The sequence below is a fragment of the Anser cygnoides genome, chromosome 1 (assembly GCF_040182565.1).
Source record: "Anser cygnoides isolate HZ-2024a breed goose chromosome 1, Taihu_goose_T2T_genome, whole genome shotgun sequence".
In the NCBI taxonomy this organism is placed as follows: Eukaryota; Metazoa; Chordata; class Aves; order Anseriformes; family Anatidae; genus Anser; species Anser cygnoides.
In genome coordinates this window covers 112,288,440-112,304,091 of record NC_089873.1, presented here as the reverse complement: position 1 = coordinate 112,304,091, position 15,652 = coordinate 112,288,440, and the positions used below count along the sequence as shown (strand labels likewise).

Sequence of the window (15,652 nt, the reverse complement as noted above, 5' to 3'; positions counted from 1 at the left end):
AAGAGCCAATTTGATTTTTTTTCCATATTTGTTGGCATCTTTTTAAAGGCAATCGCTCTTTTTGTATGAAGTCGTGGAAAACAATCCAGGTAATGTTGAACTGCACCCTTAAGTAGAAACTAGCACCTATTTCCAGTTCACTATGAGCCTCTCCTGCCTCAAGGGGTTATCAGACTGAGCTGTTTATGTTTCTCCCACTGGCACCACACATCAGCAAACCTCTGCCACCCTCTCACAGTCATTATCATGCTCTTATTTTTCCCATTCTGCTCAGCCTGTGCTCTTAGGAACTTCAACAACAGTCTAAAACCAGTGGTATTTTCAAAACCATATGGTTCTGGTTGACTTCCTATCTCACTGCAATGAATGCTGAGTTGTCTTTGACTTTTTGCAGGAACCTATTTACACTGAGGACAAGTGATTTGGGAAGTATCAGTACGTACACATTCCTTATGAAATAATTTATTTATTTGTTTTCCTTCAGAAAAGTACCATTTCTTAGTAAACTGGAATTAGTATGATTTCCCTCTGGAACTGGCACCTGCTTTTATATCCCTGTTATTAGCCATGCCATTGTGGCTGAAAATCAAACCTGCCAGTCCAGTCAGTGCTACCCCTACTGGCTGGTTTTGTAGTGGGTGGATGTGTACCTGATGTGCAGCTGTTGTCAGCCACTTCTCAGTCACTGAGATTTTCTCAGATTAGGTGATGTGCTCCTTCTCTTGTGAATAGCAATTTGAAAGGGGATGATAGATTATAAAATAGTGCCGAAAAGTTACAGAGCCATTCAGTGCAGCCCAGAGTGGTCTGATGGGTTCCCTTTCTGTTGCCTACATGAGAGCCTATGCTATAGTTATTAACTACATGAGTGATTTAATGTAATTGTCACCTTTATCTGGTGTGATGGGTGCTAGACAGGAAAGGGTGCAGGCTGAGCTCCTCTCTCATCCTATGTTAGGGCACATCCCGCATCTTGGAGATGTGTGTAAAAAGAAATGCAAAGTGGTGCACTAGCTAGTATGCCGGCTGGGCATCTCAGTGGTGAGAAGTTCTGAACAAGCACCGAGTTACTCTGCAAACGGTAGAGGCAAGCTTTTCAGGAAACCTTTGAGGCTGACGGGGAGGTGGAACGCAGACGCTTGCATTTCCATTGCAGTTCAGCATGTGCTGCGACTCCTCTGAGGAGTTAATTTCTGGAACAATTGTTAGACAGACTGGAGAGGAATACAAAATAAACAAATTTAAATCATTTCAATTTTGGATCTCAGCTATGCAGTTTTAGTTCTGTTGCTAGGTGGGAGTCATTCTCCTATTATGATTTTTGTTGTTGTTGTTGTTTTCAGATTAGCTCAGGACCCATATGTTTATTTCGCAGTGAAGCATTTTGACTTTAAACCTTTAAAGCAGATCTCAAAAACAACTTGAGAACATCGAGTCGCAGTGGAGAAGTGATCTGCCGGCTAAGTCAAGCATGGGAAGCGTTATGAGCCCTGTGCCCAGCCGTCCAAACCGGCCTTGTCTTCACAGGTGGGACTTTGCCAAGTCCCGACCCCGGGCGCGCAGCCCCGCAGCCCCCTTGCTGAGGCTCCTGCCACACCGGGGGAGATGCGCGGCGAGGACGTGTCCCTCTAATGGTCTTGCAAGCGACCGCCAGACATTGCGCTCCATCCCCTTATCCCACACCCGGACCCCGAAAGGGAGCTGCGCGCACACAGGATGCCTCCCGCCTCCATCCGTGTGTCCGTGCGTCCGTGTGTCCGCGTCCCCGCGTGTCCTCTCCGGAGCCGCCCCGCCCCGCGGGAGGAGCCTCCCCCTCCCTTCCCCTCCCTTCCCAGCCCTTCCCCTCCCCTCCCCTCCCGGCGGCGGCGGGGGGCGAGGGCAGCGGCGGGAGCGCGGGCGAGGAGCCTCCGCACCATGGGCGGGCGGCGAGGAGCGGCGGCGGCGGCGCGCAGCCGGCCCCGCCGGGGGTAACCGGGGATAACCGGGGGTGGCCGGGGGTGGCAGGGGGTGGCCGCCCTCGCCCCGCACCCGCGGAGCCCGGCATGAACTGAGGCGGGCGCGGAGGATGGCGAGCGCCCTCGGCCCGCGGTGGCCCCGGCGCCCGGCCCCGGGTGGCGGTGGCGGTGGCGGCGGCGGGGGGCTCCTCTTCGTGCTGCTGTGCGCCTCGGCGGGGCTGCCCCGGAGCGGCCAGCAAGTGCTGCGGATCGGTGAGTGCCGCCCGGGGGCTGCCAGCCGCTTCCCCTGCGCGTCCCCCCCCTCCCCAGGCTCTGCGCGGTGCCTCCCTGCATCTCCCGCGGGGTGCCCCCCGTCCGGCCCCGGGGGTGCCCCCACGGACCCCCCTCATCGGGGCTCGGCCGCTTCGGAAAGTTTTGCGGCGCGGAGGGGAGCGGGGGGACGGCCGGGACCGGGGCTGGGGCTGGGGGCGAGGCGGGGCCGCTGCCCACCCGCTCGGGACGGCGGGGAGAGAGCCGGCGGCGGTGCGCTTCGGCGGCCCCAAAACGCGCCCCGAAAAGGGAGCGGGGGATCCCCGGCTCGGGTCGGCAGCCGGGAGAGGCGAAGCGCGACCTGGCGGCGTTTTCCCCAGCCCCCGTCCCGCTCTGGGGATGTGGGTTTGCCCTCCTTTGGTCCCGGCCCCTAACCCTGGCGCGGGGGGGAGCGCTCCACAAGTGCTGTACATACGTGTGAGCCCCAGAAAACAGGGATTTATTTTTAAGTTGAAAACCCCGCACCATGGAAACAAGGCTCGGTTCACAGGAAGCCTCTCTCCCGACAGTGGGTTTCTTGTGTCAGTCAAGTGAGACGGTGAATGCAAAGTATCGCCGGAGTTAGGGGTTAGGGAAAACTGCGGAAAAGCTGTGGGCAGAAGCTGTCGCGCTTCTGTTGCCCTGCCTGCCCCTCTCCGGCTTGGCGAGCACCGAGCACGGAGCTAGCAAAGAGAAGAGAAGCCACCCGGGAAGATGCACCGGTGAAGGCAGAGTCCTTCGCGAAGCAGGAGATTGATGCCTGTTGACCTGCAAGCGTTAACCCTGCTCGGCTTTCCTCACGAGTGCTGCTTTAGAAATCAAGTGGGAGACGACTCCTAGGTTTAGAGTGCAAGGGAGCTGATCACGGAAGCTTTTAGAAAAATTAAGGGGCACAGTCCCTCAAAGTGATGAGCAAAGGCAAGGGGGGAGAAAAAAAAAGAAAAAAAAAGAAAATCTGAAGGCACTCGGCAACTTGCAGCTGAAAAGCTGTATGTACCTAGCTGCTCACATTCAGCATGCTCTCACTTCTTATTTTTTTCTCATGGGGTGCAGCTGAAGTTTGCTGCTTTCTCCGCTCACTGCTGCCCATGGAGCCGTGCCCCATTTGGAGCTGGGGGGAATGGCTGCGTACATGCACGCAGCACATGAAACGCCGAGCTGTGTGCTCTCACTGAGCAGGAGATTGAGGGCCAGTGAAACTTGGGGGAGAAAGTAAAAGCTGCTCAGATAACTTGGACGCATGCTGTAGCAGGATGCTTTGGCAATACGCTTGGCGTAATTGCTGCTGCTAGGCTGCCTTAACTCACTTGGCTTTACCAGGAGTAGCCTCTGAAGAAAGTGGAGCATTGCAGAGTTTAAAGAGAAACATGTTTGCCTGAACGTAGCCCGAATGCTTTGCTCCATGCAGAGTGAAACCTTGGCTTCCCAGCTGGTGTCGGCATTGCAGGGACCCAGGCAGAGATTTAGGGTGTGCACTCCTCCCTCTGTCAACCTCCCCATTGCATAACTTGCATTGCCTCTTATGTTCGGTCTAGCGAGGCGCCCAGGCAGTTGCCCACATTGCTTTTCCCGAAAATTGCTCTGCACGGCTTGCAGGCTCTCTCCTGCGAGATGTGTGTGTCACTCCAGTGCAGATTCACTCCGACAGGGCGTGCGGTGGTGGTACCCTGATACTGATTATGGTCTGCTACTTCTGCTACACTATAAACAATAACAAGAGTGGCAAGCTGCTCAGCTTTCATTCACAGCAACAAATACACAACCAAAGAGATGCTGCCGGAGAATGAATCCTCCTTGTGTTACGTGGTTGTGAATGCATAAAATATGAAATGTACTCTTATTACTATAGTTACCCTGCCTATAAAGTAATGGTGTCATAAAATATTAATCCTTCACACCCGTTAACAGGGGCAAGTTTCTCCATGGAGTGTGTCACTCTTCGAGGTGACAAACAGAAGTACTGGAAATAACTCCCTCAGCGCTCTTGGTGATAACATAATAAAATCATCCCAAAGCATTTCTGAGTGAAGAAAATGCTATTAAGCCATCAGATTTTCTTCGTCGTGTTTTAGTTAATTAAGGAAAGGAAAGCACTGCTTTACGATGGTGCTGCAGTTTGCTGCCTGAATTAATACACTGGTAGTTTAATTGCATTTTCCACTGTTAGGGAGCTTTTGGATTTTTGTGATTTTGTTGGCTTATAATACAAATGAATGGATTCTTTTGCTGGTATTTAATTAGTTGAGAAGGGACATGTAAGCGATAGAAATTCTGGCTATTTCTGAGCATCTAGATGATGATTACTTTTCTAGTCCTCTAAACAAGAAAATGAGGGGCGGCAATATGAACAGTAAAACTGATTCAGTAGGACAAAATAGTGGAATTTGAGATAAGATAGAGTTTTCAGTTTCTGGTAGTACAGTACTTGAATTTTAGTGTCTTACTGAATATTTCTTTCACATTAATGCTAAAAAGCTTTTTCCTTGATATATGAACTAATTGAGCTGTCCAAGGAAATACCATCTTTATCTACCCATAACCCACTAGACTACATTATATAAAGGTGTATTTAAAGTTCATGACCCTAATATTTTTCATTTAATACCAAGGAATTTCTGGTTTTTACATTGAGTCAACCTAACCTTCTGGCCTATCCTACTTGTACCACTTGCTTAAAATGAACGAGCTCAAATAAGAGAAGGGGGAATACAAATTAAGACAAGCAGGCACTGAGTTGCAGAAACAGCCTCAAAAGCACTGAAATCTCAACAGCAACAAAATCTGATGTTAACGCTGGATGCAGAGCTTTCTCGCTTCTTAGCGTATGTCCTCTGGGCCATTACAACTTAACCTTCTAACTAGGCTATAGGAATATACTTCAGCGCTATCGCATGGTAATTTATAAATAGTAGTCATTTGAGTTGTGCTCTGGATTAGACGTCAAGAATAGTTGAGAAACTATACGAGTTATTAATATATCACTGAAGTTAATTAAAAAGAGAATGTGGCACTTTTCAACAGATACATGTAGGAAGTTACACTTGGACAGATCTTAGAATTAATCTCTAAAACGAACAATTCCTGAAAATGAACAAATGAGTAATTTTTAGGTTTCATAGAAATAGCATTAGTTGGTATCAACTGAAGAGTATCTATTTCATCAGAAGTAATTTTCCATAATATTTTGTGTGTTTCTGTAGTTAAATGGAATATTTGAATACAGGTTCATGCTCTGCACTGATTTATTCCTTACTTCAGCAAAATTCCCAGTGGCTTAGCGAGTTGAGTTTTCAAAGATGCAAGTCGAGCCCCACAATATTTCTCTCCAATTGAGAAATATAGATTTAAAACAGAAACAGAAATCAACCTAACCTGCAAAATAGGGTTTTTCTAATAAGTTGAAATTTTCAATATAGATTTGAAAATATCTCTCTATATTTCCCCAAGCAGGGCTAGAGCTGGGAGGTTTTTCCTATGTGAGTTCAGCATTCCAACACTGTGAGAATGATAAAGACAAAAACCTAATTAATTTCACCGCGAATTTCCTACATGTTGTCAACCCTTTTCAAGATTTTATTTGTGCAGGGTTGTGAAGGGAATGATATTAATACATATTTGAGCTTCCTCAGTGTGACATGGCAAAAACTGTATTTAGAAAGTTCTGTCATATTTTACCATCATTAAAAATGCTAATTAAACAAACAAACAAAAAACTTAACAGGTGTGTAGAAGTTATTCTGTTCCATAATGTTGTAGGAAGTGTGACTGCATTTTATATCACAAGAAGGCATTAACCTCATCTTGTTCACCAGATCCCAAATCCTCAGAGGCTCATCATTTCTCTACAGTATGATTTGCTCGAATTTCCTCATTCTGCACTTAACAGAAGACTACTGTGCTACAAGTGCTTCTAAAGGATTGCTACCAAAATGTCCAAACATCAGTCTTTATGCATCTCTCTCCTTGCTGGATTTGACAGTACTCACAAAGTGTGAGACAGTGCAACACTTTGCTCATGTGCTCTAAATAGTTAATCAAGTCAAAAATAGCCAAAAAGAGGTGGAAGAAAAATGTATTGCTATCACCTTAGCAGGGCACTCCAGCGAAGCTGTACTTGGGCACAGAAATGTCAATGGAGCTCGGTGGCCTCGATGCATACAGTGATCTCAGGGAAAATACTTGACTGCATTATGATTTGCATGGTTGCAACCTAAATTTTTAAAATCAAAATCCCATTGGCAATTTGTTTGTGTTCTGCCAGTTAGGTCTGATGATGCAGAGGAGTGAATTACTTTGGGTTCTGTACCATTGTCTTTCCAGGCTTTTGTATCATGAAAGATTTTGGCCGTACTGGGTTGCTCCACTGGGGAATATTAAAAAGTCATGAAGCCAGTGCTCAGCTGATGTAAATTGGCATCCTTTTATTGAACTCAGGGGAGCTATGCTGGTTTAAATTGCCTGGAGAGCTGTTTGGACATACTTAATATATTAGAGGGATGAAACACTCATAACTCCCCAACTGCCCTGCCTACTTAGCACCCATCCTATTGATAGGTAGGATCAGACAAAATCAGGTCTACATGTCGTGTTGTCCTTGTTTTCTGACAATCTGTTCTCCAGAGCATTACTGGATGGAGCTGGGCAATGGTGGTCACTGAGTGTGTGCAACTTACTAGTGTTAGGGTGAGAAACGTGGTGTAACTGTGGCTGTTAAACCACCAGTTCCTGGTACCTCAAAAGCAGCACTTGCTGGATGCCTGTGGCATTGCTAGAAAATTGTTATTGCTGGGATGGAGTGAAGTGCTGTTCAATATGTGAAGAAGACTGTAGAAGAGAGGTTCATTTTCCAGAAAACTGGCAGTATGTGTCTCTGTTGTCAGAGTATACCTAAGTCCTAAATATCTGCTTTAGCATGAAATAGATGAGCTGTAAAAGCATAAATTATAGTCTTCAAATAGCATAGAATGCTGCGGCTTGACGATTATGCAGCAGGCAGCCAACCACTCACAGCTGTATTAACAAAAACTCCGAACACGAGTTGCTTCTGTCCTGGAACACTTGTCAGTAGAGGATGAAGGAGAAAAGCAAAAAAAAATGGTCCTGAGACCAGAGCTAGGAGGCTTCAGATAGTACTGAGGGAGATGAAAAACAATAAAAAAAATATGCCACAAAGGTGCATTACTGCTGCATTTCACATCTCGGAAGATAGGTGATTAGCTATGGCACATTTGATGTAGCTATCTTTGTCAAAAGTCAAGTGGGTTACAGGAAAATGAAATGGAAAACAGCCAGGTCATTGATATCTGTGCTGTAATAATTTGTTATATTCTCTTAACTTATGCAAGGTGTATCCTAACGGACAAAGTATGTCTGTAGTGCTGCAGTGAACTCTGTGTGGGCGGATAAATAGGACATCCTGCTGTGGTTCACCAAGGCTTCAAATGCATTTATATAGCACATGTGCATCAGTTCAGACAGTTAGGACTTCAGTAAAATAAAGGATGAAATCTTCACAGCAATGAAATTGATGAAATTTTGCCGAAGGATAAGTATTTTTCATCAAATATTTTGTTTATGCAAAATGATTGACACTTAGCCTAGTAATTCTTCACATTCATGCACAGTGCAGTGACCACTGGAAGAAGAACAATCCTTGTAAATAAAATAAAATTTCTTTTATTTTCCTTTCTTGCCTAAGAGCTTATTCCTCTTCAGGTGTAATCGATTTTTTGATTACACCTGCATCCTTCCCACAACCTGATTTTACATATTCAGGGGACATTTGCCTTAGCATCAGTTCTTGCTGTAGCTATAAGCTCCTCCATATGGCCCTGTCTTCACTTAACATTTTCTATTCAGACCACAAGTACAATCTCAATACTGTTTTTTCATTATAGTCTGTTTTGTATATCCTGGTCAGTAATAAAGCTTAAATCCTGTCTGTCCGTCTTCCCCCCCTTCTGACAATATTTTAAACAACTGCCTCTAATCTTCTTTTCTCAGAAGGGCTTGATTTGACCAACTAGACTATAGATTGTACTGCAATAAAAAAAAAAAATCCTATCTAAGAACTGATTAGTTTTACTCTACAGCTTTGGATCTGTAACCTGCAAGCCCAGTTTGTCCTAGTTTTTGTTGACTTTAGGTTTTAGGTTGCAATAATGAGTTTATGATTACGGGAAAGCTTTACAGTGGGAATGTTATTACCCTTACCTTTCTCTTTCTTTCTCTTTCTGCTGAAGGTGATTCAGTATTACCTAGAAAATAATTAGCTTTCGAGTGATATATTTGTTCTCACTGAGAAAAATCACAATTCAAAATTAAAACTGTTTCATTATTCCAAATAAGCATCCTTTTCATTTCAACCAGAAGAGTGTGTATCTGATTGGGCTGTTAAAATATCTTATTTTTGTTTTTATCTGGCAGTGCAGAAGGTTCCTTGTATTATTTTTACAGCATCCCCTGTACCTGCACGCTAAATTAGGGTGGCACAAAAATTGGGAAACATAAATGAGTGATACAGCATGGCAGTATGGTCAAAGAACAGGAAATGGTCTCAAAGGCTCAGTTTTGAGCTTCTTTTCTTTGGTCCATCATCCTCTTCGCAATCACACCTTCTAGTTGTTTGTGTCTGTGAGCTTTCAGATTGTAACACCAAAAATTTAAAAGATGAGTGTTATAAATTCTGGTAACATTGAAACTGCTCCCACATGCTGCCATTGGATCTGCCCATGCAAACTTTGTCTATTTCAAGGAAAATTATGTTTCCAGCACATTGATTCTGGCTAGGGTTCAAAACCAGCTATCCTTCCATATTGCTAACTGGCATGGAGGCCCTGGTGAAATGCTGAGTAGGTGGAAGTGACAGCCAGAGGAGTATTTCAGGAAATAAGGAGCAGAACCTGTTTAGAGTGAGCAAGTGTGAAAAACTCATTGTTCTGCATAAATATGAAGGGGCAGCAAAACTTCCCTTATCCGTTACACCCAAACAATACTTTTGCTAGAAGTATTATCACAGATGTGAGGCTTTGCTTTGTCTGTCAGATGGAGAAAGAACAGAGCCCTCCCTGAATTCAGTGGTACACCACTGAGACCTTAAAATCACTGTGATTTTGCATCACAGTGATTTTAGCATACAAAGAACATTTTTTAAAGCACACTTTTAAAAAGATCAGACATGCTAAAGTATAAAAACATTCACTGCCCTGTAAGTAATACAGGCTTTTCAGTTCTAAATGGTTTGGACAGAATAAGCAGGAGAGACGCTAGTGTATGCTGTGGATCAAAGGATTTGGGAAAAAAAAAAAACTATTTTAAAAGAATAACATTAGGTAGCTATAAGAAAAGAAGAAACAATATTTGAAGATACAAGTTTATTTTCCACTTCCCCTGGGATGTGTGATGGAGCAGAGTCCTGCCGGGATGTTTATACTGCCCTTGCTGCCACTCATTTCTGCTAAAGATCACCTCCCCTTCACCTCCCAGGGAGAGATGTGTCATTAATGTCCTCAGCGTGCAGGCCAGATTCCCAGGTGATTAATTAGGCTTGCCTAATCTGCTACTGCTGTTTCTGCAGTTAATGGCAGTCTGTACGTCAGCCTAACATATTGTAAGTATTACTTTAGCTGCATATTTCTTTAATGCCAAGTATCTTCTCCTGTCTGAGAGCTTTGGCCTTCATGGTCCATGAAAGCACATGCAGAAGCATGAAGTAGGTTTCTAACTCTCTGCTCTCCAACAGTGAATAGCAAGAGCAACCCACGTATCTGGTCACACAGCTATGCCTCTAAACAAAGAGGCTAAGAAAGGCTACTTCTCTTTACAGACTTTGTCTTACTTGTATCTTCAGACCATTATAGCTACTTTAACGCTACTGCAGTATATTGTAGTGTAATAGAACAATTAAATGATGAACAACTTCTATGAATTGTGCTATTCTTAGGGAAAGGGGTATTATATAAATTGGGTTTAGCATGATTCTGCAAGATGGTACTGAGAAGAAAAGCTGCATGTACCTTATATTTTGGGCTCATATAATTTGGAGGCAAATCCATGGAAATTGATGTTTATGGGGTCTACCATGCAATGAAAGGTGGAACTGGGCTAGTTTCATTACTGCCATAATTCGTGTAGTATTAACTGTATTGCATTTCAACAAGTATTGTCATGAATAATAATAACCTTGAGATCTTCCAGGCACTAGAGCTCAGAGTACCTCACAGAGCTTATTACAGGTAGTTTGATTTCATGGTTGGGGAAGTCAAGGCCAGACAGCTGAAGTGTTTTGCTGGCAAACTTGTGGCAAAGCTGGGAGTGAATCCAGGTCTCTTGAGTGCCACCACCTTAGACCTTCATCCACTGCATTACAACTTTGACATTTTCTTAAAGTTTGTATATTAGGTGAACATATGCATAGATCTCTGAAAATTAGTAGTACAAAGTGCTAAGTGTTGCTATGGAGGCCTAAGTGTATTTAACTAAAAAAATTATAGGTAGCAATGAGAAGTCGTGTCTTATGTCCTGTCCTGTTAGCATACACTTGGAGCTTAGCCCTGGATATGCAGTATAAAGTAAACAGCACAGACCACCCTGACACCGGTGGATTCTCTGAAGAAGCAGAGCATTTGTTGACCTGTCCCAGTTTAGGTAGAGAGCAAATATTAGGCGCTGTGTCTGACCTCAGCCAGAAGCCCCTCAGAGGTCACCAGTGTCCATGTCCATCTTAAGTGCCTTTTCACTGGTTACATTTCTTAGCATCTTTTCAGCATGGTTTGTCATATCCTCTCCAGCCTCTGCCTTTGCATCTGCTCAGCAGAGTGGTGTTCTTCTGAAAATAAGACATGATAAGTCTTAGCAAAGGATGGACACTTTTAGGATACAGTACAATTTCAATTTTTCACCCCCTTATATGGCATTTGAGCCGTATACAGTGATATAGACCCAAACCATTCTATGATCAAAACTGGTCAAGCCTTTATCAAATATTCAGATGTTCTTATAAAATCTACAGCCATTCTAGCAAGGGATTACAACTGGCTTCAGGAAATACACATCTCAGTGCTTACAGTTATTTACTTTTATTTTCTTGATCTCATCCCTGACAAAGATATGAAGAACTGAAAATTAGATGCATTAAGACGTTAACATTGCGAAGAAAAAGAAAAAAAAAAACACCAAAAAGTGCACCTTTTGCTTTCTGAAAAATAACCTTTTCTCTCCTTACCTTCAAGAAATATACAAGAGAAGCCAAAGCCATTTTAATCCTCCTTCCTGCCACGCAAACTGCTTTCTCCTAAATGTCTTGGGGGCGCTGTGCCAAACTAGTCATTTTTGTAAAGGTTATGAATACGAAGCTCAGACTTGATGGAATGTGAAAAGTAGTTTATGTGAAATAGTTACTTCATTTTTGAGGAACTGCAAATTAATCTGTATTTCTCTGGAATGGTCCCAAGAGATTAGTCTCAAGACATCTGAGGCCATATCAAGCTTAGAGACTCCTATCAGTAGTCAGAGGAGAGGAGGCCAGGTTGCTGCAGCAACAGCATGACATATGTAAAACTCTATTTGATTATGTTGGTATCACAGAGAAAGCTGTTTAAAAGTTAGGTCAGGTTTTTAGCTGTACTATACTTTTCCAGAGACTGTCAGTCACTGTCAGATTGGCCAATGAATCAAAATGCATGATGAATAACTTAAGCAATCTCTTGTGTATCGCATGTTTGCTGTCCACATAAAATAATTTAGTAATAAGATATTGGAGAGCTATTAAAGAAGCTAGTAAGAGGCCGCATAAGAATTCTTCACTGCAATTTGGAGACAAATACAATTATATTTTCTGTTTAAAATATTCTCATGTTTTGATTTTGAATGCTTTTATTCATCTTGGGCTTCAGAGAAAGCATAGGAAATTACTTAAATTGAACAGATGATCTTTGATACTCTGTTAGAATGGGAGAAAAATGAGTAAATATACAGGCTTCAAGAAGGACATAGACTCACTGCTGTTCCCTTATGATTGTTCAAATGTATTTTGCATGATAAGCAGTGCTCATGCTAAACAAAATTGTTTAGCTAATAGAATTTTATGCCCCCAATTCATTCATCCATGTTTAAAAATATTAAATGTAAAAGACTTTAGTAAAAGAATGTAGTAAATGAGGCAGAAATCCTGTAGAATAAAGTACGTAGTTAGGTAACAAAAGATGGGTTTTTGAAGTTGTTCAATATTTCTCATCTTCTTGGTTTTCACCTTATAATTTTATATGTTTATATAAAAAAAAATCTTCTGGTATAATTTTCTACGACTGTAACAAACAAGCAGAAAACCCAGAAACATTCCCTTGATGGCCAGTGGGCATGGCAAACACGACTGGTGGTGCAGGAGCTCTGTGACGCTGTATAGAGACCTGTGCCACCCATCGCCAGTAGAGGTGGCTGTTCTACAGACCCAGCCCTAGAGAAGAACTAGACAGGCTTCTTCTAGTGTTTTTCCTAAGTGTCTGTTGACGAAAAGCCAAGAGGCTGGCTGGCAGCACTGCAAAGGGGCAGCACAGTCTTCTGGCTCATAGGTCTCCAGGCACCATAAGAGAAAAGGGACAGGTTCATTCCTGCAAATGAGGGCAAAATGCTCACAGTGCAGACAGGTAAGGTCTGTCCATTGGTAAAACACCACCACTGACTGTGTCTGCATTAATAGCACTAGACCATCAAATTTTAAGTCCCTGCATGAAGATATTCTCAATGAAATGATTATCAGAATATTTGTAAATCAGAAGAAAAATGAAAACAAAAAAAAATTTGTTACTCTCAAGAACAGCTAAAACCTCCTGCGTTCAGACTGATGCAGGATATGGGAAATGTCACTTCAAATGACTAATATTTGACAATGTTATAAACAGCTAGAGACACAGTTGTGTAGTGGACAATGTCAGGAGTCCTTTCTTACTGACAAATGCTACAAGGTCTTATTGGCAATGCTTACAAAAGGTGAGACAGAGCTCCCCTCTGGGAAAGGTCTCTCGCTTTTGCTGGGTATGAAGCACTTACAGTGCCTAAACGATCAGCCAGCATCATCCTGGCCAGCCATGTAGGCCTGGTCTGGATGGTCAAAGTTTCAGGTCTGCTGTCTGGTTAAGGACCTTGGGAATTTGAGGTGTGGTGACAGGATGGTGGCAGCAGCAGTACTGACAGCTGTGGCAGTGCAGTCTGGTTTGTCTAAAACAGACCTGCTTGGACAAGTCAACATGGACAATTCTTATCCTGACATTTTACACGGTGAAATACTGTGATCATTACAGCAATATGCCTTTCCTTCATGAGAGCTCTGTGTGCTCAAGTAAGACCACTAAAGAGGGGCATTTGTTCTTCCTCGAACAATTTTCCAGTTGTTTGCCTGCTAATGGCCAAGTAGTGCAGAAAGGAGAAGTACAAGGTTTCCTCCTTCTCCATTTGGAAACAGTTCAAGGAAAGTCCCTGTAAGGACACACAGCATCCTTGTCTGTAACACACATCCCAAGGCCTGGTGGCAGAGATCTGGGCAGAGAGGGAGCTTGCTTCAAAGAAAAGCGTAGTATTCGAGTATATGAGCCAGCATGTAGGGGGACTTTGAAAAGAAACCCTTTGGTCTGGGCCTGCACTGAACTTTACTCAGGATGATTTGCTATTTTGTGATCTATGCTAAGCTGTCACAGTGGTGATATAAGGATGACTTCGGCACTCACTCGCAGCTTGCTGCCATACACAAAGCCCCACGTAACCACGTAAAGGTTTTGTCCACAAAGCCAAGGGAGCCTGTGGTTGTAAGGAAGCCAAATGTCAATGCAGTTCAGTGCAAGTGGATTGCTTGTCTGTGCAGGAGCCTTTAAACTTCCAAGCCTTGCTCCTTTTGTTTCTGCTTCCCCTGTCTGACAGCTTTACCCTGGCCACATGCTCCAGGTTATGGTTCAATCCTGCCACCAAGGCCACTTTCAGAATTTTGATGTAAAATGATGTCTTTTTTTTTTTTTCTCTCTATCTCTGATCCAACAACTTGTACACAAAAAGCTTTTTATTCTTCCAAAGCTGCTTGCTTTTAACTATGCCAAACCACCCCAAAAACTTATCAGTGGGACACTGTAGCTGAAGTCTAATATGAGTTGATGCTTTTTTGACTGTAACTATCTTGAAAATTTTCATTTCATGTCCAAATTGTTTACTTATCTGCTAGAAACATATGTTACGAGAAGTTAAAGCTCTGTTGCCCAAGGTGCATTTTAATACAGGAGAAGAACTGCTTCAGATATTTCACATTACATCTTCTAGCTTTATCTGCTGCTGTAAATTATAAAGCTGCTCCATTGAACTGAATGAAGATTAAATTTTTGAACACTTTTTTTCTGAAGAATGCAGATTTTTTCTTTTTGAAATGAAGAATCTGTCCTGCATCAGCGTGGCTCACTGCACACTTTACTGCCCAAGCCTTTCTATTTTTCTACTAGGGTGCCAGGCTGTTCCCTGGGGACCAAGTCCTGTTGGTGATCCGTGTACTGACATTAGAAAGCATCTGCAGATGGAATGTGTGTGGGATGTGCCCTGAACAGCAATTGGTCTGGGAAACTGTAATCCTTATGCTGTCATCTTGACACCAGATCAGTCATGAAGGAAAATCAGCTAGAGATGTTTATCCTCTCATCTACACCTTCTGTAGTTGTACAATGTAGGTATGATATACAGACGTGTTTAAAAAAAAACAACAACGGTTGCCTGCAGCTTCTAAGTGAAATACTTTTGGACTGCTGTTTTACTCAGACACATGCCTCTATCAGGCTGAATTCCTGGCTTCAAGCCCTCTTCTTTCTCTTAGCTCTTTCGAAGTGGGGAGATCTCATGTATTTCCTTCCTTCTGTGCCTAACACAGGCCCCTGGGAGGAAGATGAGTGGGTGCCTCCTTTAAAGCAGCATAGTACCAACAGGATCAAGTGTTGAAAACAGTTCTGTTGCCTCTGTATAAAAGGGTGAATTTAGTCCCGTTTCCTCTTATGAATTGTGTCGTATGCATGCACACATGCACACAAAAGCCAGACATTGCAGCTGCCCCGAATGCTGTTTGCTCAGAATTGCTACATGATTATTAGACACTACATGGGGCCAGAGGACATTAACCAGTGCAGGAAGAACAGTACCACCAGCATCGTGGTTCCCCATGGCCTCTCTTGTATGTTGCCCTGGTCACCTTCATGGAGGGGAGACACAGTAGTTTGGCACCTCTCTTCTTCCCCCCGTGGCAGCTGCACTCCCCTTCTTTCAGGAGCAGTACATGGAGGAGCATCAGCATTTTCCTTAGGCTGAAGAGAAAAGAGTGGTCACAAGCACGCCTGGGACTACTGCAGGCAGCATCATCCAAGTGAGTGTGTCGAGGCCCCGTCCACCAT

General features: G+C 43.6%; 1 protein-coding gene across 4 annotated transcripts in view; it reads left to right on the top strand.

Annotated features, from left to right (window-relative positions):
• The first annotated feature begins 1,937 nt into the window (after nt 1–1,937).
• GRIK1 (glutamate ionotropic receptor kainate type subunit 1) overlaps nt 1,938–15,652 on the top strand; it is a 165,312-nt gene continuing 151,597 nt past the window's right edge. For 2 of the 4 annotated variants that reach the window (XM_048071468.2, XM_048071469.2), the window contains exon 1: nt 1,938–2,207. In XM_048071468.2, the coding sequence (XP_047927425.1) occupies nt 2,066–2,207 (142 nt within the window). In that variant the 5' untranslated portion in view covers nt 1,938–2,065. The remainder of the gene's footprint in view (nt 2,208–15,652) is intronic. The other 2 variants (XM_048071470.2, XM_066977922.1) reach the window with 1 other exon arrangement.